The sequence below is a fragment of the Tachysurus vachellii genome, chromosome 15 (genome assembly GCF_030014155.1).
Source record: "Tachysurus vachellii isolate PV-2020 chromosome 15, HZAU_Pvac_v1, whole genome shotgun sequence".
Lineage (NCBI taxonomy): Eukaryota > Metazoa > Chordata > Actinopteri > Siluriformes > Bagridae > Tachysurus > Tachysurus vachellii.
The window spans coordinates 5,494,699-5,519,970 of record NC_083474.1 but is presented as its reverse complement, the minus strand read 5'-3'; the positions used below and the strand labels follow the sequence as shown (position 1 = coordinate 5,519,970).

The 25,272-nt window shown below is 38.2% G+C and overlaps 2 protein-coding genes across 3 annotated transcripts in view; one reads left to right on the top strand and one right to left on the bottom strand.

Annotated features, from left to right (window-relative positions):
• The window catches only part of caln1 (calneuron 1), a 49,526-nt gene extending 44,872 nt beyond the window's left edge, over positions 1–4,654 (top strand). For both annotated transcript variants that reach the window (XM_060888326.1, XM_060888325.1), the window contains exons 5-6: positions 1,265–1,421; positions 3,931–4,654. In XM_060888326.1, coding sequence (XP_060744309.1) covers positions 1,265–1,421; positions 3,931–4,058 — 285 coding nt within the window. In that variant the 3' untranslated portion in view covers positions 4,059–4,654. The remainder of the gene's footprint in view (positions 1–1,264; positions 1,422–3,930) is intronic.
• A 4,618-nt stretch (positions 4,655–9,272) lies between these two features.
• Positions 9,273–21,611, bottom strand: galnt17 (polypeptide N-acetylgalactosaminyltransferase 17). Its single transcript, XM_060888186.1, has 12 exons — positions 21,062–21,611; positions 19,579–19,825; positions 19,291–19,474; positions 17,465–17,631; positions 14,850–15,024; positions 14,460–14,657; positions 12,890–13,007; positions 12,590–12,775; positions 12,324–12,461; positions 12,042–12,137; positions 11,500–11,661; positions 9,273–10,289 (listed from the first exon to the last, which is right to left on the bottom strand). The coding sequence occupies exons 1-12, from the start codon at positions 21,062–21,064 to the stop codon at positions 10,143–10,145; spliced, it is 1,821 nt and encodes a 606-aa protein (XP_060744169.1). The 5' UTR covers positions 21,065–21,611; the 3' UTR covers positions 9,273–10,142.
• Between the last annotated feature and the right edge of the window lie 3,661 nt (positions 21,612–25,272).

Genomic DNA, 25,272 nt, shown 5'->3' with positions numbered 1-25,272 from the left:
TTTTATTTATTAATACATACTCTAATAAATACGATATGAAGCAACTAATTATTTTCTTTAGAAACCTAAAGCATTAATGTTTTACTTGGTGGAATTAATGTGTATACTTTATATGTTTGTAATATTTAAAGCCAAGCTTCTCTTTTTTTTTCTTCTGAGAGTAGATATTAAAATTCTATAGCCTTTTATAAAATATAAAGATTTCAGAGAATGAGAAGACGAAAGCATTTTCTGGATGCACTAATATGCCATTTTGTTGCACATTTCTTTGTTATGATTGCAACCTTGCATCAGTCTATTTAATCAATGCTGTGCAAGACTAAGCCATGAAACTGGAATAAAGGCTCTAAGTAAACATAGCCGTTGCACATAACAGGTTATATTTTACTGATGATGAATGCTGATGATAAAGGCCAAGTCTGCCATTCACACTAAAATTGGGTCACACAGAATACGTATGACTACGTAAGACTAAATATAACCATGAGAGAGACAGAGATAACTTGATGATAGAGGAAAGATAAAAAGGTATTAGTACTTGCAAAATATTAGTACTGTGGAGCTAATATGGCAAATATATGGCATATTTACTCAAAATAAAGTTTAGGCAAGTTTACTCAAAGCCTTACGGTTAAAGGGTAAACCTTTGTGGAGTTTTATTTTAACTTTAACAATCTAATCTTTATTTGTTACATTATCCTTATACCTACTGTACTGTATGTATGTCCCACTGCACCTTTTCAGATTCACCACTAGCTGAGCAGCTGAATGCAAATGCGAATGAATGATTGCTGCTAAATTAAATGTCTTGGACATGAAAGAGGTCCTAAGAAAAGGCAAAAGCTTTATAATAAAATATCTTTCTATGTTACAGAGAGTTTTTGAATTCCTCATAAACAATTACTCAAGTGTTCATATTCTGTTCGCAGCGCAAGTTCATATTTCAGACAAGGACACATTTTAGTACAACTCATAAAAGTCCTTCTCTCTGGTATTCTTGTGTAGTCTTTCTTCAGCTTTAAATTGCTGCGTTCAACAGCATTACTGTATCTTAACGCGCTGACATTGTGAATAAAAGACATCTAAGAACCTACTGATTTTTAAAAACATATTTGTTGTTATATGTTTGCATATACAGTAGTGTGTGGTACAAATAATATGGTGCTGTTACAATTCGTTTTTTTGACCTAAATAAATATTCCAGAATCAAGGTTTAATAAAAGCTTTTTTTTTTTCTGAAGTTGTTCTGCTTCTTTTTTTGCAGTTCGATATGCAGCGGATAACATTGGAAGAACTCAAGCACATCCTGTTCCATGCCTTCCGGGATCACCTCACAATGAAGGACATTGAGAATATTATCATTAACGAGGAGGAGAGCCTGAATGAGAATTCAGGGAACTGCCATACAGAGTTTGAGGGAGGTGAGCTGACAGTCTTAAACAAATGTGTGTGTGTGTGTGTGTGTGTGTGTGTGTGTGTGTGTGTGTGAGAGAGAGAGAGAGAGAGAGAGAGAGAGAAAGAGAGAATAGGAGCATACAAGGCCCATGTACTAGGAGCTTCAGCATTCAGGACCATTTCCTGACTGAGCACCCACAAGTCTGAGTCACAAATCCAAGCGGTGCCACAGGAACAGATAGAGCCAGTGACGCCACATGTCCGCTTTCATCAAAAACAATTAGTCTTGCCATGGAGGGAGCTTCTGTGGCATTGCAGCCACTAGTGGGAACAGCAGGGTCTCAATGGCCATCCGGGTCCATGCTTTTATGTAAGGCAGAGAGCATTTTCTACCTCATGCCACCCTGATAATTGATATACCTGACCATCGTGCCATTGCCCAAACAGTGCCAGGCCTGAATGTTTGTGGCTAGTGGCCTGATTATTATTGCTTATTACCAAGTCCTTGGGTTACAGAAGATTCATTTACAGACTGCACGAGTTTAATTCCATGTGGGCCTACTGGAAACATTAGCCACTGGTTTGTCATCCAAGGGGTTGGTTATAAGCAGTGCCAAAGTCCATGAAGCCAAGTTTTATAACAAATGGAGTGGCAACAGCACCACAATATCATGCTAGTATGGTTACAGCTGCCACTATGAGCTAGCAGGATTCCAGGTAGCCACATTATGGCACAAGGTTAATGAAGGGACACACATTCTGTCTTCCTGGTAGTACTGGTTGATGTGAGGAAATTGGTTCAACATACATGCTCCTGTCCTCTGATCCATAGTGAAGCTCTAGAACCAAGCGGATGGCTTGGCAAGGATGTGGTCAGTCGTATAAGTGAAATGGATGGATGCACATACCCTGGCCCTGTTCATAACAATATCTCAAGTGGATCCAAAAGGAGATAGATGTGCACACACTTTAATCCTTTTAATAAAAGTGAAAATTAAGCTTATAATATAGGATGGTTCTGATGGTTCTGATCAGGAAAGTTAGCCAAAACCCTGCTAATATAAGGTTATCAAGTTTATTTAGCATCTATGATTCTTTGTCATAGTAATATCTGTTTTTTTTTTTGTTGCCACAAACATTATCACACAGTATTTTAGAGTAAACCAATTAAAAATAGTAAAAATAATAATAATAATAATAATAAAAAAAATGGGCCTTTGTGTAGCACTATCTGGTAGTGTGCTGGCTGTTTAATGGTGTACGTCCACAGTGGTGATTAGTGGCTCACATGAAAGTATACACTCAGGAATTCAAGGTTTGTCATTAGTATTTCTGTTTTTACCTACTGTGGGCTGTACATTCAATAATTCTTTCAATGTTACAAAGAAGAAAGTGAGTTTTTTTCCACACAAATGTTTGCCTTCAAAGTAATATTGATATCAAAGCCATTTCTGATCTCTGAGATGCCCCAAGCTGTTATCTTCAATGACTAAAATTCTGTGTAAGGTTATCTCAACAGAATGAAAAACACACTGAAAGCCAACGGTGTCCTGGCTCATTTTATATCAGACTTGCAGCCAGAAAATAATTCATTTTTTAATACTGATAGAAAATATCAGATAAGACGCATGTCCATTCTGCCACCAGTGTATCTTTTAAAAAGGGTTAATGTAACTATAAATGGATTCTCTGTGTTATTATTTAATAAGTGATGTGACATACAGCTAAGTGATGCATACTCAGCATTTAACCTATCCAAAGTGCACACACACAGCAGTGAACACACACACACACACCGTGAACACACACCCGGAGCAGTGGGCAGCCATTTATGCTGCGGCACCCGGGGAGCAGTTGGGGGGTTCGGTGCCTTGCTCAAGGGCACCTCAGTCGTGGTATTGCCGGCCCGAGACTCGAACCCACAACCTTAAGGTTAGGAGTCAAACTCTCTAACCATTAGGCCACGACTTCCCCCCTTTTTCTTTCTTTTTTTTTAATAAAAAATAAAAAATCAACACAACATTGTAGTTTTAGGTACATTTTTGTGGTATAAGTGAAATAAACACTTGTGCACTTGTGCTGTTATAGAACAGTGATCAACTTTGGGATGATAACAGTAACTGGAATTCATTGATTGTATTATAACAGCACATCCATTATGTTTTATTCTATTCCTAGAATACATCTAGAATGCATTACCTCTAAACAGTTTGTTATTGGCCTGTGGATTAGTAAAGGTTTTAAACTTTAGAGTTTTTATTTTGTTTCTACGCTTCTGTAAAGCTGCTTTACGATGTGAATGTAAATGTGAAGACAATGTGAATTGCCACAAATTGCCTGCAGGCAGAGGTAAAGAGGACAAAGTGGATGAGTTTGGGGTGAGACACCACACTGTCAGTGTTACTGTGCATTCAAGAGCTCTTGGTTTTGTGAGCTGTAAGAGTCGGATATAATTACACATTTGTTTGTGGATGTCGTAAATGTCCTGCTTACTCATGAATGAAAGTTGTCTCTGTCTCCTTTTATTTACTCCAGTCCATCCAACGAAGAAGAACCGACAGACGTGTGTGCGCAAGAGCCTGATCTGCGCCTTTGCCATGGCTTTCATCATCAGCGTTATGCTTATTGCGGCTAATCAGATGCTGCGTAATGGAATGGAATAACAACGCCACTGTGAGCAGGGGTGTGTGGGCGGAACCTGCATGTGCATGTCCGTCAGAGACGTCATTCCCTTCTGCCTGAACACGAAAAAAGCCTTCAACCTGCATCCTTCAGACTAAGAAAACCAAACACCTCGTCATAAGAACGGTGGAGTGTTTTCTGTCAGGAATGGCAGCCAGCAGGGGCCATGATTTACTGAGTCCCATCTCCACCTCACTGGCAGGGACTTTAAAGGGCTGACTTGTTCTCTTTTGTTTTTTCTCCTTTTTCCCATGTCATCCCTGTTCCCTCAGCGCAATAACCCGTAGGAGTCTGCAAGAACCTCTCCAACATCCAAGTTTTGTCTCCCATTTTCATCAAGGATGTGATGAAGAGCTGCTTCTAGGCACAGACATGATGGAAAATGGATCTTCTCACAAAGTAAATTAGTAGTAGCCTCTTGTCTAAATACTTTTTACTTTTTCTGCTAATTACTGATGAGCTTGTTTCTCCGTATGATCAGTATGAGAATCAAACCTGCTGAAAGATTATTCTTGATATTATGTTAATACCAGATCAGGGTGTTTTTTTTGCTCATGTGATATTATTTGATCTTAAATCTTTGATTCTAAATCCGATGTTTATCTAAAGGCCAGTTTATCTGTGAATGTCCTTACAGAAACACCTCTGCTGATACTCTTATACCTTATATTTCACAATTTGCCCAAACACTGGGACCAGGATTGATTCAGAGCTTGTTTGGTGGAAGCCGTGACACTGAGAGTTTATTTTCAATAACTGCAGAGAAATTGCACTAATTTTTGAGGCGCACCAGTGCAGTAATTATATCTGCATCAGCGTAGTTCACAGCCTGAACTGCTGGATTGGTATCTTGGATATGATATATTTTTCATTCCAGTCCATTGATGCTACACTAATTATAATATGCTTCCATTACAATCCACCTACACTAACGAACACATAAGAAATTATCATAGCATGGCATTTGACTCCTGATTGGCTGCTGACTCCTGATTGCCTGCTGACTCCTGATTGGCTGCTGTCTCCTGATTGGCTGCTGACTCCTGATTGGCTGCTGTCTCCTGATTGGCTGCTGACTCGTGATTGGCTGCTTTTCGGGTGCAATGGCGTATGACATGCCTGAACTTGAAATTTAAGTTCTTGCCAAAAATGATCCCAAAACCCCTGAATGAATTTCTATTATAGCATTTTTCTGGACAACTAACAGCAGCTCTGGAATATCATATTATAAAGTATTTTTCCACTACGAAAAAAAATACTACACACTGTAGCTTAGAGTTTCTTTACCTTCTTTACCTTCAGACTCTGGTTGAAACTACTTGTACCAAAATAATGAAAGACTTGGTTGAGTCGCTTTCTTTGTTCCATGAATAAAGAAAGTATTGAGTCTCCTCTTTAGACCAAAGCATGTCTTTCCCCCAACACCTGGCCCCAGGACCAAATCACTTCACACAAGGTGCAGCTTGTTTTTGCAAACTACAGACCACCATTTCCAAGTTTTCTGGTCTATACATTGGTTTAAAAAAGTTCTTCATGAAACATTCCAAACATATACTGTACCAATAGGATAGTGTAGAAATAAGTGTGGAAATGTCCCGAGTCTCCAGCCTGTGCTGATATCTGTCAGTGATTTTATGGCTCCAGATCACAGTCGTTCTATAAGATTCTCCTTAACCACAGTAAACCCTCAGTAACCTACAGTGATGTTTCATACCAGAAACATAATCTCAACTGAAACAAAAGTAGGATTAACTTCTTTTGTGTCAGACTGTTTTTACCAGGTTTTTAAAGACCCTTTATATTATGCCTGTGTTTCTCTGAAGGTTCTGTCTAACTGTAGAATTGTGCTGTGGATTTTATGCCATGTTCTGAAATGTCATCCATAATCACATGCTTTTTTGTTTTTTTGTGTTTTTGCTTGGTTTGATAACCGGGCCTGTCTTTGTGCCTGTTGCAACTCATTTTGTGCTGTTTTTTTTTTTTGGTTGTTTTTTGTCGTTGTTTGGTTTTATTTCATGAGAACACCCGTCTCCTTGTATGTCTAAGCAGCTTATTCTCCCCTTCCATCTTTTTTAAAGGACTTTTCTCCATGACGCATGTGACCTTGTAAAGCTGTGTACATAGATGTCTCTTGTAGTCACCTGTGTTAAGTGATATGTGTATGCATGACTGTGGACAGTATTTTCTGCACAGAAAGTGTCAGTGGGTGCAGAGGGAACGGCTGAACCCAATACCAATGCGCCAGCTCTCAGCTCCTCCAGTAGCCTCTGACTAAAGCCATATAAGTCTGCACAGATGCACTGGGAAACACGTGTGCATTTTCTATTCCTTTAACAGTGAGAACTGCTGGTTTGCCTAGAGAAACACTATCAATCTGTTGCACGGAAAGGCTAGTCCTCGAACGAGGATTTGTGAGGTCTATCAGTTACAGTGGCTCCATCTGGTGATTCGTGTATTAACTAACACCTTAACAGTATTAAGTATTGTGTTTGTCCTCATGTTGTCTGTCTCATTGGGATAATAACATTAGCTTGTAGCATTTGATTATATAAGAGCAGGGAGAGGAAACGGGACACTGTACCATATGTGTTTACATAAGTAGATTATTTTTATTACCACCATTATGGAGTAAGTGTGTGTAAGTGTGAGGAACTATAGCTAGACTGTATTAAGGAGAGAATGTCCTTTTAAATGTGCTACATGTGTAATATATTTCTGAGTGAATGCTTTACTATTTATTATGGGGTTGTTACGTCGAAGATATTTAAGAGATGGATATTTTTAAAAATTGAACATGAATATCTGGATTGAGCCAATTATTCATTACATAATAATAATAATAATAATAATAATAATAATAATAATAATAATAATAATAATAATAATATAGAGTGCTTTATGTATGTAAAAGTAATAACAGTAATTAAGGGGATTTTTATTTTTATTATTAATAGTAATATGTTGGTGGTTTAGCATATTAAATCGCTAGGCTGCCAGCTGTAGAAGATTATGTGTAGATTTATTTTGGTTTCTTCTCTCTCCTTCTCTTTACTCTATTTGGTGCCTCCTCACCTCATGTATACTAAAGAAATTGATTAAAACTGCCATCGTTAAGGACCTACCGATTTGTTAGACGTGCTCCGAGGAATCGTGGAGCCAGGAAGCTTCTAGAGTGAAAAGACAGAGACACGGCCTTTTAAAGCACTTAATGCAAGCCAAGGATTATATTCCCCAGCTCCATCTTTTGCTTATATCTGGCACTGAAAATATGAAACTATTTCAATTGAACATAGGCCACAATAAATGCAAATGATTGTGTTTACCGTGTAGAATTGATGAAGAAAAGCTTGCCTTTTCAAAATCTCAGTTTATAACACACTTTACAATACCTTTGTGTATGAAATTATGTTTTGACTGAAGTTAATTCACTTTGTAATCGCACCAGGTTGTGTGCAGAACATCAATAAATGGCATCACTTTATTTCTTCTCTATTAACAAGGACATCTCATTAGGAAAATAATTTTGTCATGGATTCCTTTGTCTACACTTTGTCTACATTCTATTCCTGGCATACTTTCCTCACATCCTCAGAAAGAGGAGCCAAGATGTGAGAAAGGGAAGCGAGGAAAGGAAATGAGGAAGCACAATTAGCAGAGAAAAGAGCCCTAGATCTATCACACACACACTCGCGCGCGCACACACACACACAAATACGCATGCTGATTATATATATATATATATATACACACACACATTTATAGAATATAGATACAGTATGAGTTGTTATAAGATCCTCTAGATAATATTATAAATATGAAATATCTGTAAAGAATAAATGCATAGCAATGATGCAATAAAAATTTTTTATAGAATTTTAATTGTCATCTTTATTGCTACTCATTTTGCTATAAATCTGGAGATTCTTAGTAGCCTCCAGTAGCCAAGCAGTAAGATAAATCTTCATGAAACAAACTATATGCAAGTTCATTTTGATTTCATCAACCTCACCATTCCTTAGTCATTTTATTAGCTTATTTTACATTTAGTCTAATTTTAAACCTAGATCATAAGTGTTTTTATTTTAGTCTGTATAACTGTATTTTTATATGTGTTTGCTTTTAAATAGAATAGTATACAGTACGGGGGGTTCAAAAGTTAGCATACACTGGAGTAAATGAATACTTTATGAATAGGCAAAGTATTAAGCCATTTAAATTTCTTTCTAAACACACACAGAATTGTCTTTCCCAACTTTGGCCCCAAACATGTTGGATGTGTTTTCTTATAAAGTCCATCGCATCAATTCTTTTATAGAAGACATTCCAAAAGCCTATCTGAATATATATATAGTCATTCTGTTAAAAAGGTTTTCTTAAGTGGTCAATTTTTTTCTGCCACCCCAAAATTATTATTTAATGAAGCTCCTACTGGTCTAAACAACAGAGTGAGTCTTTTACTGTAAATTTTTATGACCAAAGGTTTGTGGACTTGGATTGGTTTGTGGACAAAATTGTGGATTTGTCCACTTGGTGGAGCTACTGCAGGATTATTTAATGTCCAGATACCCTTAACCTCTACCTAAGACTGCTCTGTACCCTCACACTGAAAACTTCATTTGTAAAGAATGAACTTTTAATTATGGATATCATTTTTTGGATAAAACAAACACTAATGACATGACAAGAACACGACATTAGTGTTTGTAATGTTAGACAAAACCAGACAAGCAGGCAGAGTGAATCAGAGCAGAACTAAGAGCACAGGAACTAAGAAACCTGGAAATGTGCCTACAGGACCAGAGAAGGTTTTTTTTGGGATATGCGTGATGCTGCATTGCTGGGGATTTTGCTGTTTACGGTGGATATGACGACGTTTGTCTGAATTTTAAATAACAGGTGCAGAAACTGTTTTCAGTGCCATCCTGATTAGCATGCAGCGTCCATGGCCTTTTCAGTTAGATGTTTGGTGTCACTGATGAAAGACTTAAAGGCGTAAACGTATTTCATGATCGCAGTGTTTTCCCGTCACACTGATCAAAGATGTAGGCTTGGAAGATTTGGAGAAAAACTAAATAAATAAATAAATAATTTCTGTAGCCAATGTAATTAACTTCTAATCAGGACATGTGATTTAATTAATGTTTAATCATCATTAATGTAGTCACCCCATACATTAGCTTACACAAGCAGAGTAGTTCATTATTTTATTTAAATCATCATTTTAATTTAATGGAAGACAGCATTGGAGAATTTCCATCACCAAACCATTTGACCTTGAGAACCAGCAGCATTCATTTACACGTCTTATTACACCCACTCTAGAATTCAAAAAATCTTACCTACTATATCTTAATAAACCTACACAGATTTAACTCTACAGTAGAATTATTATTTACCATTTGCATATTAAGAGGTCATGCTACCGAGTTTTCAAGCCACTCACTATCAAATTCTGGTACATAAAAAAAAAAGGAATGTCTTAATTACTGGGCTGTAATATTAAATAAAAACAATAAATATTACAACAAACAGTAAAAGCTAAGCAAATTAACTTTACATCTGTCAGTAAGAAAGCTTGGAAATGAGCATTTTCCTCGGAATAGTGAAAGACAAAACAACAGAAATACTAAAAGTCCGTGAGATCCGTAATAGGCAAAATATACAGGCAAATCAAACAGAAGAAAGAGAACAGTTACAAATCAAAAACAGCTAAATATAGATGAATAAAAGGCTTTACTTGATATGGAATGCTGTTAATAAAACGTCTTAAATCAGTATTGTTCTACAGTATGAAGTTTTTTTTGGCCGTTTTTTAATTAAAGTTTTTAGTCGATGGCCACTCTTTTTGAGGAACACGTATATCTATCAGAACCTCTTGTTCTGTAGAGGACTGTACTCGGAGGACTGGGTGTGGAGCATTTCCTGATAGTTGTTCACACTCCTCTACTGAGAGCAGTTCACTCTCTATAAAATCTAAATCAATGAAGTCAGACCACAAAGCTGAAAGCAGTCCCTTGCAGTATTTTTCAAGACTTCTGGCTTCTTATATGATGCGTCTGACTCCTTCAGACACCCTGTTGCTCCCTCACCGTGTTTTTGAAGTTCCACCTCTGACCAGTGCAGGTCTTTAACACCAGCGCATAGCCGAAGGACACGTTGGCCTTTACCACTTCTAGGCAGCGACCTGTAGCTCGGTTCACGATAGAGTCGTTCTGCAAGTAAAACAGTAAGATATTTATGAACTGTGTGGTGCTAATGGATATATTTATAGCTATTACCTAATTTAAGATGATGTCTTTATTTTTGTCATATTAACATTACAGCACCGTGAAATTATTTTTTTTTTGCACATTCCAGCTTTGGAGGTTGGGGTCAGAGCACAGGGTCATCCATGGTACAGCATTGTGGGAGTTAAGAGGGTTAAGGGCCTTAATCAAGAACCGAACAGATGCAGCTCGAACCCTGACCTTCCAATCAACAGCTCAGAGCCTTAACCACTTACGCCAACACTTCCCCATTATTAATAGTAATTCAAATAGTTTTTTTTAAATTAATACCATGTGCTTTCATCATGGATTTTCCTACTACATACTCTTACATAGAAGAGTAGGATGTCATTACCTTAAAAACTTTATATGTTATTCTGTTAAAAAGGTTTTCTTAAGTGGTGAATTTTTTTCTGCCACCCCAAAATTATTATTTAATGAAGCTTCTACTGGTCTAAACAACAGAGTGAGTCTTTTACTGTAAAATTTTATGACCAAAGGTTTGTGGACACCTGACCAACACACACATATGCGATTCTTCGCCAAACTGTTGCACATATTTGTATAGAATGTTGAATTGCATGCTGTAGCATTATAATTTCCCTTAATAGAAATTTAGGAGCCCAAACATGATATTGCCCTTGTGCACACTCAATGATGCATGGTATGGTTTGCCAAGTTTGGAGTGGAAGAGTTTATGTGTCCTATCCTGACCTCAACCCAGTTCATCCCTTGGGGATGAAGTGGAACATGCTTATTGTACCCCAGGGATCCTTGTTGATACATCAGTGCCTGCTTATGACAGCTAATGCTCTTGTGACTGAATGAACAAGCTTCACCACTTGAAATATTCTCATCCTTAGTAAATAGCCGGATCAGCATTTTGAGAGATTCTTATTCTCTTTCCGAGGTATGAGCATTATTTATTTATTAGTTTATTATTGTCTGGATGGATGTACTGTCAGGAAACATTATTAACCATTGTGTTATGCTGCAGTCCGGTCTAAAAGGAGGTAAAAAGAAATATTATGGCTGTAGTTTTAGCAAGTAAATGGAGGACTGTCAAACCACGCATGTCTTAAAGCATGCCATTCATTTTGGAGTTAACTATAATGTAGAGCTTGAAGCTTTTATATCTTCAAGTTTATATTAATACCTGTACAAAGTTCCATGTCTTTTGTCCTATGTTGGAGACTTTGTCACAGTTGACAAGCCGAGGGAAGCTGTTGATCGTGTCATCAATCACACAGGAGGTGTCATCTCCAGTGCTTCCCAAAGGTCCCACAAACAGGTATCCCTCCTTGGTATATCGGCCAAGCTACCAAACACAAACATAGTGGTTTGTGTACTCTGATAATGATGCAGCAACTGTTCAATGCCAGTTCTGAGTGAACTGAAAAGATTGGCATCTTCCTGATTCTAACACACTTTATTACAGGAAAATATAACATTGTACAACAATTTGGAGGAATCTATCCATTGACATTAGCATCACACTAACAGTCGGTATTGGAGTCTATGAAGCCTTTTCTTTTTCAACAAGTCTATTGTTGCTTAGCTACCACTGATGAAACAGAATATGTTAAAAACTGTGTCATGTAAAAAAAACTCCCCACAGACATGACCCATTTTCAGACTGCAGTCAGAGGAGGTGTGTTTGAGGTCAGATTTCTCGAATGCTAGAGCTGGGGTTCTTACCTGTGGGTTCCAACCATGGCAAGGGTGAAGGGTTGCTGTGTGGTTCTCCTTCACGCCCTGATCCACACACAGATGGGACACGTTGGAGTTACGAATCTGCCATCCATACAGAGACACAAACAAACAGATATAAGCTCAGTTCATACTCTTTTTTTCTACTAGGAAGTGTCATGATTTTGCCCACTCCTCTAATAAACAAGTGTCAAAGGAGTCCAACAATTATTTCTTTCACATCGTTACACACAACAATTATGAAATTAATTCACTCTTTTTTTTACTCACTTCTCCATAAAACAGTGTGCTGTTGTATCGCCTCATCTCTGGGTAGATGTTATCAAGGTACCAGTCGAAGTTTTTACACTGCAAATGTTTCCTCAGCGCCACACGCTCTGATATGTCCCCATAATCAATGGCATGGTTCTACATAGACAGCAGGCAATAGAAGTAGCAAGTCATAGGCAAACAAACACGTTCCAGTGTTTATTTATTGTTTTTGAGATTGTTCTAAATGATAATATAGTTATGAGTGTATAGATGTAGTTTCTTACCTCCATTGGAATGTTCCAGGCCATGTACACATTAGACTTGTACTCATCCAACCATACTTCAGCCACACGCAATGCATTGCGCCTTGTATGAAAAGCTATGTTGCTGTGGTATGGCTTTTTCGTCCTGGCAACATGTGCCACCCGAGAGCATGGCAAGACCTCCATACTGCCCCCACATAGCCAAACCTTGACTCAACCAACACACATAACAGTTATTTTTTTCTTCTTAACTGTAAAAAAAAACCCTTTCTAGAAGCTGGTAGTAAATGTAAAACAAAGGAGACATTTTGAGACACTAACCCTTATTCCAAGCTCTATATTTTCTCCACCATAGACCTCCATGCCTGAGTCGAGCAGACCCAACTCTCCAAAGTAGAGTCGGTTTACCACAAATGAACAGCCTATCATTGCAGGCGTCCTGAAATGTAGAGTTTTTATATTTATTATATTTTTGCTTTAGTACAGTTTGTTACACACAAACAAACTTGACGGCTAGAACCCATGATATAATATATAAACGGTTGATGTCACAATGTTAGGTTAAAGATGTGGCAATGTGATGCCACAAACCCAATGTTTGTATCTGTGTTTATTTAGTTGTCTAGATGTAAGATTTATACAGAATTGAGTGTGGTCTAGACCAGAAACAATTTCATTTACTTTTGTGGACTGCTGGGAAGAAAAAGATATTATTCCTCTCTAAATTATAATAACAAACACCAATTTTCATAACATAACTTTATCCAACTCCTGAACCATTAGCCCTGTGGACATCTCTGGTTACTTTTTTATCTCCTTTATGATGTCACTGAATAAGAAAGCTAACTACACCATCAGCCGTAACATTAAAACTGCTAAAGGTGAAGGGAATACCACTGATTAACTTCTTACAAGGGCAACTGTCAAGCCCCTAAAATAGGGGGAATATGTATGAAAGTGGTTGTAAACCCTTCACCGTTCAGCTGATTTGGATGTAATGACTACAGTCACAATGTTCCTGTTCACTCACTCTCTCATACTCATTTTCTACCACTTATCTGAACTACCTCGGGTCACGGGGAGCCTTTGCCTATCTCAGGCGTCATTGGGCATCAAGGCAGGATACACCCTGGACGGAGTGCCAACCCATCACAGGGCACACACACACTCTCATTCACTCACACAATCACACACTACGGACAATTTTCCAGAGATGCCAATCAACCTACCATGCATGTCTTTGGACCGGGGGAGGAAACCGGAGTACCCGGAGGAAACCCCCGAGGCACGGGGAGAACATGCAAACTCCACACACACAAGGCGGAGGCGGGAATCGAACCCCCAACCCTGGAGGTGTGAGGCGAACGTGCTAACCACTAAGCCACCGTGCCCTCTGTTCCTGTTCACTGGATGCAAATTAGTGGATGCCATAATTTTGTCTGTGCAAATTTAAGGGCTATCAGGTCAGGTAATGTTCACACAATAATAAGGGATTATGCACACTTTAAAATTAATTATTGGTTTAGAAAAGCAAATGTAATGATTGTGTAGGGGCCAGTTGTGAGAACGTTCCACCAGTGATGCTGTCAGGTTAGTGGTATGGTAGTGGGGCTGTGGTGGTAGATTTTTAAATGCCTGCTGTGTACATCACCCAATTAACATCTTTTTTAATGGTGGTCCTGTTTTATTGATTGTATGGGAGGGAAATGACTGAGAAATTGTTTCTAGAAAAACAAATGGGATAAAATCAGTTATGATGTACATGCAAATTGACCTACAGTACAAGGCCTTGCAGAACTTTTGGCACCCTACAAGATAATAGTTAAATAAAATATTGCCATGCTTATTTAGTGTCAAGATGGTGAAAAACATATTTTTTAAGATCACGCACCTGATGGGTGCAGAAGTGTCTCCCTCATCCCACCATTGTTTCGGGGGACTGATGTACATGCACCACAGCTCCCAGTTGAAACCATGTCCTGAGTTCTCGTAGCGCTCCAGGGTAAATGATTTGTGTTTGATGTTGTCTATCGAAGGTAGGATAATCCTCTTGGGGTCTTGCTTAATTCTGAATAGAACAGGTTCAGCCCTAATGTGAGAGACAAAATAAATAATACCATCATTAATATAAATTAAAAAATTACGTAGATACTTTTGGTATCTGGCAACCAGTTTGAGAACCGCTGCTCCATATTGTCGTTGTTTTGTCACCAGTCAAAAAGACTAAGTTGCTGATTACGTAGAAAAACCCAGAGAGCTTTTTCTATAAAAACCTTCTTACCAAACAGGAGTAAATTCCACGTGGGCATCGAAAAAGCCTGTCACCTCCGCTGTGGCTATTTTCCAGCCCTCTATGCGAGCACGGATGAGACCCTCTCGCTTCTGATTGCGCACAATTTTGACAAGTCCTGGGTACCGTTTGTTGACATATTCTTCAAGTGGACCTTTCAGTTGCTCTGTCACACACATAAAAACACAATATCAGCTGTATGATGACTATCCAGTAAGACCAGTAACACTCAAAAAGCTGTCTAACTGAGCGTAAGACAAACAGCTAATGTGCGTGAGTTAAGAATTTGTACCACCTAAACAAACACCTCCTTTGCATTAAGTCGGTGTCTACATACAGAGTGCTATACAGTGCCGCTTGAACGTTTGTGAACCGTTTAGAAAATTCTATATTTCAATATTTCTAAAGAAAAATTGTAGAAGGACCTGAAGCAAGCATTTCATGTGAGGACACCCACTAAAATACGGGTTTTGAAGCTCTTCTGTACTGAGGAATGGAATAAAATTCTTCTAAGCTGTTGTGCAGGATTGATCAAAACTTTACTTACCGTTATTGCTGTACAAGGGCTTACAACAGATAAAGCAAAGGTTCACATACTTATCATAGATATGTAATGCTGGATCATTTTTCTTAATAATTAAATGAAGAAATACAATATTGTTGGCTCATTTGTTTGATTGTGTTCACTTTGTTCACTTTTTGGACTTGTTTGAAAATCTAATGATGTTTTTGGTCATGTTTAAGTCACGTCAAGTCAAGAAGCTTTTATTGTCATTTCAACTATATATAGCTGTTGCAGTACACAGTGACATGAGACAAAGTTTCTCCAGGATTATGGTGCTACATAAAACAAAGACAGAGCTAAGGACTTAGTAAGTTAATCCTAGCCACCTAAAGTGCAACCGTGCAACCTGGTGCAAACAGTGCAGGACAAGACAAACAAGACAGACAAGACAATTACAGGAGATAATGTAAAGTATTGTGCAAAACAGCAATCAATCAACTGAAATGTCAGACAGAATCTGCAAATAGTAAAAAGTGTGCAAAAAACAGCATGTAAACAGATTGATGGATATATATTGGAAGTGTGTGTATTTGGTGTAGGTCTGTGCAGTCCATACAGTTGATGTGTGTGTGTTGTGCTCAGTATATTTCAGTTATTAAGGAGTCTGATGGCTTGTGGGAAGAAACTGTTACACAGTCTGGTTGTGAGGGCCCGAATGCTTCGGTACCTTTTTCCAGACGGCAGGAGGGTGAAGAGTGTTTGAGGGGTGTGTGGGGTCATCCAAAGTGCTGTTGGATTTGCGGATGCAGCGTGTGTATGCTGACTCGTTGTTCTTGGCGAACTTACGTGACGTGACATACAGCTAAGTACGGTGATCCATACTCAGAATTTGTTCTCTGCATTTAACCCATCCAAAGTGCATGCACACAGCAGTGAACACACACACTGTGAACACACACCCGGAGCAGTGGGCATTTATGCTGCGGTGCCCGGGGAGCAGTTGGGGGGGTTCGGTGCCTTGCTCAAGAGCACCTCAGTCGTGGCCGGCCCGAGACTCAAACCCACAACCTTAGGGTTAGGAGTCAGACTCTCTAACCATTAGGCCACAACTTCCCTTAATAATATGGTCAATTTATGCAGAAATATAGAAATTTCGAAAGGATTCACAAACCTTCAAGTGACACTGTATATCACTCATCACTTGAATGATAAGGACCGAGAGGGCTGGGCTACTTGTTTGCCCACCTCATCATCTGAACAAAAAGAATCACTACCCCTCACTTTGATGGATTGTTGGCCCTCTGCCACTGGCTCATGTCTAGAGTGTTCTGGAAATAGAACTGTCTCTTGTAGAAAGTCTAGCACTCGTAGTATGATGGATCAGACATGGGCATCGTTATTCACAACATGAGCAAGGAACACTGTAAAAACTTGCCCTAGTTTATCAGAGATGACATTCCAAGTGAGAAATGGGTTGAAGGACTGTCACACTGAGGCTGATTAAAGGTATACTTTGGATTCTAAAAGCAGCTCATCTGAATTGTATAGGCTTCTATACAGTTTGTTGTCATTGTGTCTGGTACCAATTTGGAGGTTCTACAAATGGATATAATGAATTTAAAACGTAGTTATATCAGTATATGCAAACACTGATCATGCAGTACTGACTACTGAACTTCACTGGTTGATCTTTCTCAACAACATACGGCTGCTACAGACTGTTTCAACACATCACATTTTAATGCTGCTACAAACTGTCATATATCTACATAATAATACTTACAAAATATATCATAATTATTTGCACTAAAAATGACCGTCCTGGTTGTATTGTCTTTTGTCTTGTACTGTTTGCACATGAGCACTTTATGTAAATAGGAGTGTTCATTTTAGTAGTTAACTTTTCACTTAATTTTTAGATCTTAGTCCTGTGTTGCCTTATGTAGCTCTGTGTACTAGAAGAATGCCGTTTCATTTCACTGTGTACTACTTCAGCTATACAGTATATGGTTGAAATGACAATTGAATTGACTCGACTTGACTTGATATACAGTATGAGTAATATTGAGATGCTCATGATTAATCTATTTGGATTACTCACCATCATCGCTGTTATCGTCTACTAGAATGATCTCCTTCAGTAGGTGAGGTGGAGTGTAATTGACAGCTGAGTGCACAGATCGCAGGATCACTGACAGCGCCTCGTTCACAAAGATGAAGATAAGGGAGATCTGAGGCAGGTCTCTGGGATAAAACATGGTTTTGCACCTTGAAAAAAAAAAAAACAATCTATCATTGTCACATATATAAATAAATATCACATTTCCCTTGATACAGTGCTGTGATTTTTTAACATAATCAAGTTTTCTCCTACAGTTTTTCTCCTGCAGTTTTAGTTTGCACACGTTCAGTCCCAGAACTTGTGGGAGTGATGTTAAATCTATATATAGTGCTTGCTTGTTTTGGACTATGGTGTTGGTGAGCATGGCTGACTACGTGCTGGGATTTGCATTTCCCCTCACTGCATGGCTATAAGGCTCAGAAAGATGTGACAACGATGCTGCATATAAGTTATCTGCAAATACATCAGGAAATTCCTGATCAGGGAAGTGAGAAGCCCTTTCAGAACAGAAAAAAATGTTTATAAGCCTGTCCACTGTTTGTTCTGTATATAATTGGCCTTTAAAATACCAGAGATGGGGGACTCGAGTCATATGACTTGACTCGAGTCGGACTTAAGTCGCAAATTTGAGACTTGAGACTTGCTTGACAAATATTAAAAAAAGACTCGACTTGACTTTCACTTGACATTCATGACTTGAGACTTGACTCGGACTTGAGTTAAATGACTCGAAATAACTTGTATTGTATTAACTTGTCTATTTTGTTTTTAAATCTGTTTTTAAACGCACGCAAGAGCGTAATCAAAGCACGTGACGCAGCAGGCAAGCAGAGGGAGCGCGTGCACTAACTAATAAACCTTAACAGTCGTGACGAACCATTGAAGGCGCTACACCAAAAATAATTAAGTTCAGGTAATGGGGCTCATGAATGGTTTAGTTACAAACAGTCCTCAAAATATCTACGTGTGTGTTCATCAAAACAAAGAAATTTATACAGGTTTGTAACATCATGAGGGTGAGTAAAAGATTGTTGTTATTCTGTTGTTAAAAAGGAAGGATCTAATTTAAGGATGTGTTCATGTCCCATTAAAAGGGAATGCCTGTTCAAAAAATGCCATTTGGTTGCAAAGTAACCATTGTACTTTTTTTATATATACTTTTCCATGGTCTTCTGCCATGTTTAAGGCATATTGAAACTTTTCATGCTTTTATGTTGGCCTTATTTCAGTTACATTTACATCTTATTCTTTGTAGTTTTGTATTTTTTATTCATTTTTAGATTTCTATTGTATTTACAACTCACCTGTATGTGGACACCTTTTAAAAATAAATGCATATAATCATTTTTGTTGCAAATAAAACTCTCATAGTCCATAAATACTGTAGATTTAACTTTGTTTAATATATACATTTAGTTAAATCATCAAACATCTGTATGACTTGCCAGTGACTTGCTTGACTCAAGCTACGACTTGACTTGACTTGCTTGACATAAAGCAGTGACTTGACTTGACTTGACTCACAAAAAATGACTCGGATTTGCTTGAGACTTGAAGGTTAAGACTTGAGACTTACTTGTGACTTGCACATGTGTGACTTATTCCCACCTCTATAAAATACATTGTTTTACGTACATTTTTGGTCATACTACAAAAATAATGGTTATATCTGTCACGTTAAATAGCTGATTTGAACAACTTGGTCTGATTAATGCGGAATATTTGCATAAATCAAGGCAACAATGCTTACAATATATAAGTATTTTTTAAAAAGGCAGTGAAAATCCTACAACAAACTTGCTTACTTGCTGGGCCGATAGTCTGGGATGGACCTGTCCAGGGAAATCCGGTCACTAAGGAATGCATTGTAGCCGTACTTCTCCTGCAGGTATTCGGCTTGCTTTTCCTCCTCGGGAGTCAGTGTGGCAGAAAAGCCACCTTTGCCTTGGCCTTTGAAGCCCTCAATAAGCCCAAGTGATTTGGACAAACCTGTTAAACAACAGAATAACTCAATTTCCTAACAAGTAGCTTCTCGGATCGACATACACAATAGAGCCCTGGCGATGAAGGTGACGGAGTTAGATATTACTTACCATTTAGCTCTTTGTAGACTACATCTTCCAATGAGCCAAGCCTCTTCAGTAGGATCTCATGACTGATGCTTGAGTCTGAAGAAGATCCATTGAGGCGATTGTGACCGTTAACAGTTTTGTTCAGCCTTACATCACACTTGCTCCAAAAAGTGAAGAAGCCTGCTACTGCAAACACGTTCAGCACCACCAACACCTTCCATCTTCTCATCATAAAACCCATTAAGGACAACAGCAGCCTGAAACGAATCTTGAAAGAAGTAAGAAGACACTTACTTTACTTTTAAGTAAACAAATTCAAGTCAAAAGCATTCTATTTGTATGTAATCCGTATGAAAGTAAGAAGTGGTCTGGTATCTCTTGTTTTGCCAAATTATAGCTAATGTGTTCCCGCCTCCCTCTGAGCGCACTGTTAATATGCAAATGAACTGAGGTGATTCAATTAATCAGGTACACGCCCCCGAGACACAGAATTGACTCAGTACATGAAATCCGGACCTGTCTGCTTTGCAAAGCAATAGCATGGTAAGAGGCTGGACACTCCTTGGAAATGCCAGGCATGTGATGTTCACTTGTGTGTTCAGCTGAAAAAGGAACTATTTCCTAGAGTGGCACAAAGATGTATAACTGTTCAATTCTGGGTACTATGTGACAGAGTAGGTTATTGGGCTTCTCCAAACCTTACACCCCTTTTTACCTTGCACTCTTCCTGTTGACACGTTTTTGTTTTTGTTTTGTTGCACAGTTTTGCCCTGAATGTGTCTTCTGTGTTATTACTAACTTCTAAAGTGATTTTGTGTGATAGTTAAATATTTTAAATAAACTACAAACAAAAAAATATACACATTTATTTTGTCCTCACATTCTTTCTTGTAACTCTCTCAGTCACACACTTACCTGGAAGGCTCATTATGCAGCTCATTATGCGAGCCTTTGTCTTCTCAGGTGTGAATCACATTAATATTCATGATAGTTGATGCCTACTCGCATATGCCCTTTACAAACAAAAAGTGTCTTAGAAAATTTAAATCAATATATTGTTTTCTGTGAGCGAGTAAACAAGATGACTTTCACATAATTTTGAAGCAAAAACTCTAGGCTACAAGATCCAGTTCTCGAAAGTCCTGTGAACCGATGTTCTGTATGTGTTTTATGGCCTTATTCAAGTGATTTAAAATATTACATTTTTCACTAACCACGCATAAACATTGTGTTCTCAAAAACACAATCATGTACATACATGCTGCTCACATATTATTGTAGTCCAGTTTGTGCTGATTACAGTGATATTATACTTTAGCCATTCATGTCTTTATAAGCAACTGAAAAAAGCACAAATGTCAGGGTATGACAAAACTTCTCCAGGCCCTAAAAATACCCTCAGACCTCAGAGGGTTAAACTTTTGTTATTAACGTTGTATCGATTGAAATCAATTGCTTAGTCAATAGTTTTCATCTATGTGATAAATTGTGCCTAATTTCTTACCATTTCGTACTAATGATAGGCATCTTGCTCTTGGATGAGTTTTTTCCTGCGCTTTCATCCGGTTAGGCAATAAATGACATGGAAATCCTCAGTCCCCATGTGTGCATTCACAAAAGCTGTAAAGTAGACAATTTCTTTTCCGTTGTATGAATGTTTTTGTCCACCTCCTCTGAGTCTGTTTAAAGAGGACCTGTCTCCACTATGTTGGTGTTGCAGGGGTCACGCAGACGAGCTCCACATGATCACAGACGTGATGATGATGATGATGATGATGATGATGGTGGTGGTGAGGACGAAAAGCCTCCGACCTCCGAAGTAACGATCTGAGAATCGTGTGGCTTTACAGTATAACCAGAATCAGGGGGAAAACCCTCCTCTTCCGACGAGCTAAGAGACCAAACGCGGACCGCTACAGAAATAATCCTCTCCAAAACGCGTCTGTTTGCTCTTCATCACCTTCATCACGCGAACCCCTTTTCATCTCTGAACGATTTGTTGTTAAATATTTGTCATTGTTTGATACTGGAGGCGAATACCACTGTTTTCGCAAGGAACTGGTGTTGGTGACACGAATGAACGTGCAGCTTCTGTTATTATGGCTCCATCCCAAACCGCAGACTGCCCTCCTAAATAGTGTGTCAAATCTGACTCCTATGGTAACCATGGTAACGCAGGATGGTGTAGTGCTGATGCTGTAGTGTAGTCTACAGTACTTATCATTTAGTGCGCAGTGCAATGTGTGTTTAAACACTCGTTCTGTTATTTCTTCGATCTGCTTATATAAGTATAGCCTGTTCAGCCTGTTCTGTTAGTTGTTCTCATGGAATAAATATCTGGAGACTGACAGTTTACTCCTAGATGTCACCCAAGCAACACGACACAACTCATACGAGGTATCTATGGGAATATTTCCCCTTAATTCTACACAGTCGTCTAAATAAATCTAAATCAAAACGAACCATAATAAACACACAATACTTTGAACTGTGTATATAATGTGTTGTATGGGCTGTTGTGGAAACAAGACTTCTAATAGTAAATTATTTCAGTATGAATATTATAGAGTTAAATAGCCTAGAGCATTTTTCACACCTTGAAAATCTTGAGCAAAAAAAAAAAACCCCTAAGCCTCTTGTTCATGATGCAAATTCAAATTCAATTTATTTATAAAGCGCTTTTAACAGTTCACATTGTCTCAAAGCAGCTTTACGGAAGTGTAGAAACAGAAGAGATCAAAAGAAATAAATATATATATTAATAATAAGAAGAAGAAAAATTAAGAATAAAAAATAAATAAATGAATACATACATACATTTAAAGTTTCAAATTAATTTAAAAAAATGCTCAAGTTTACAATACTATATATCCATCTCTATCCCTAATGAGCAAGCCGGAGGTGACGGCGGCAAGGAAAAACTCCCTGAGAGGACATGAGGAAGAAACCTTGAGAGGAAGCAGACTCAGAAGGGAACCTCATCCTCATTTGAGTGACACGGGACAGGAAATAATGTTATATTGATTTATATTGATTATCTTCTCGGTATCATCCCTGTTGTTACATGAGACATATTCATGTTTGGGGCAAAAATAAATAAATAAATGCCAAAAGCTTCAGGAATTCACCCAGGTCATTTTGTGTATGAAATCAGTATGATTTCATTTTTCCGTCCTCTTAAAGCTGTTTACGAAGTTCAGGAGCTGTAAATTTTGGTTCCTCTCAACTCTGTGATCTTGTGGTTCTAATTTGTCTCCTCCATCACAAACCATGTACATAAACGTTTAAACAACTACCAGTTTATGCAGTTTTAGTTCATTCAGTATAGGGCCAGAGCTTCAGGTAATGTACACGTCAAACATCTGAATCAAGAAAAAGTGTGATCTGACTGAGTTTGATCATGGCATGGATGATGGTACTAGATGGACTTGAGTATTTTTTTGTGTAAGTATTTGAGAAGTTGCTGATATACTGATGTATTTTCACACACAACAGTCTCTAGAATTTACACAGAAAGAAGCAAAAGACAAAAACCTCGTGTGAGTGAAGGGACTACAGGCTGAAATGCCTTGTGGATGAGGGATATCAGATGATATTGGAAAGACTTGTGTGAGCTAAAGACCAGGAACTTAAATAAAACTCTTTTGTGGTGAGAAGAAAAGCATCCCAGAATGCACACAACATCAAACCTTCTGGAAAAGCAAAAGCTCACATCAGGTTGTACTCCCGTTAGCCAAGAACAGGAATCTGAGGCTGTCATGAGCACAGACTCACAAAATCTGAATGATGACTCAAGGCGGCTAGCAGACAGTTTTGCCTTTTTGTCCGCTCCCTGGCCTTGGCTTTTTATTGTGACTGAATAACGTACTACAGGAAATAAGAGCAGAAGCTACCCAAGTGGATCAAATTCCAATAAATCCAGCAGTGTTTTCAGAGCAAAACACAGACATGCAACTGTTCAGCAAACATTATCTTCTGTCTGCTATATTTCCACACATCATTGACATGGGGCCAGAGCAAATATTTTCATTTCTAATAATATTATACAAATGAAATTAAACAAATTAAACATACATGTCTAAACAAACAGGATAATCATTTAATGCTGCACATGGTCATTTGGCAGCCTCACAGGTTTTTTTCTTATAATTATTGTAAATGACCGTATATTACGGTGGCCGAGAAGTGCAAAACAAATTAACAAATCTGAAAACACATTAAGCTCATTGAGCTCCTTTTGTTAATTAATCGTTTCATATTGTCTTCATTCACTTTATCATTTATATTTTATATGTTTCTCTGTAGAGGGCACGGTGCCTTAGTGGTTAGCACGTTCGCCTCACACCTCCAGGATTTGGGGTTCGATTCCCACCTCCGCCTTGTGTGTGTGGAGTTTGCATATTCTCCCCGTCCCTCGGGGGTTTCCTCCGGGTGCTCCGGTTTCCTCCCCCGGTCCAAAGACATGCATGGTAGGTTGTTTGGCATCTCTGGAAAATTGTTCGTAGTGTGTGATTGCGTGAGTGAATGAGAGTGTGTGTGCCCTGCGATGGGTTGGCACTCCGTCCAGGGTGTATCCTGCCTTGATGCCCGATGACGCCTGAGATAGGCACAGGCTCCCCGTGACCCGAGGTAGTTCGGATAAGCGGTAGAAAATGAGTGAGAGAGAGTGTTTCTCTGTAAATGTGAACTATATTTATTGTATTTTTGTATATGAGTCATATTTATTTGTTATGTTGTTTCTTTGTGTAGTTTCACGGTGCTACGCAAACTAAAGTTTAATGGCGCTCTTCACGAGCGAAATAAAGAAAGAAGCACCTATCGGAAACTCTCTGTGTCTCTTTTATGGATACCAATGGGCAGCTACAATTATATAAATTATTGGCAAACATCCTGTTTCTAAGGATATCACTGTGGTGCTCTGTTTACTCTATTTGTTGATGATGGTCTTGATGATGGTGTTTTATGCTACACATGATGTTTTTATTTATACCTATCTCTCCTGAACGACAATTTTCAACAAGTGAGATTGTTAAACCACAGCTTCGACACACAGCTGAAACCAAGGAGTTGTGAAGAAAATCCTACTGAAAACAGCTGATCTTTAGTTAGAGTAAATCCAAATCATTATAATAGATAGATAGATAGATAGATAGATAGATAGATAGATAGATAGATAGATAGATAGATAGATAGATAGATAGATAGATAGATAGACCTTTATTGTCATTGCATAGTAGAGATACACAGCAATGAAATGCAGTTTGGCATGCAATACAGGTTATGGCATTGAAAACAATTGAATGGCATTGAATAAACAAGTCCACTAAAATATATATATTTTATATAAAATATATATATATATATATATACATACATGAATGTGAAATATTAGGCAGAATGTACAGTAAGGTGTATATATAGATACACATAAATAAAGTAGTGCAGATGTATGTAAGGCACAATATGTGTAGAGAATGAGGAGTATAAAAAATACAATATGTAATATGTACATTGTATGTATAATTGTACAGAAGTTATATACAGTATTTTTTGTGTTCTAACGGTGTAGTGTAGAGTTCAGGAGTGTGATGGTGGATGGAAAAAAGCTGTCCCTGAACCTGCTGGTTCTGGTGTGTATGTTCCTGTATCTCTTTCTTGATGGAAGGAGGTTAAACAGTTTGTAACTGCGATGTGAAGAGTCCTTGATAACGTTGT

Bases quoted from the DNA above. Each gene is read 5' to 3' on its own strand.
- galnt17 (XM_060888186.1), bottom strand. The intron at 17,632-19,290 runs GTAAGCAAGTTT...TTTTTTTTCAAG, and splicing joins CCAGACTATCGGCCCAGCAA to GTGCAAAACCATGTTTTATC. The intron at 13,008-14,459 runs GTGCGTGATCTT...TCTACATTTCAG, and splicing joins GACACTTCTGCACCCATCAG to GACGCCTGCAATGATAGGCT.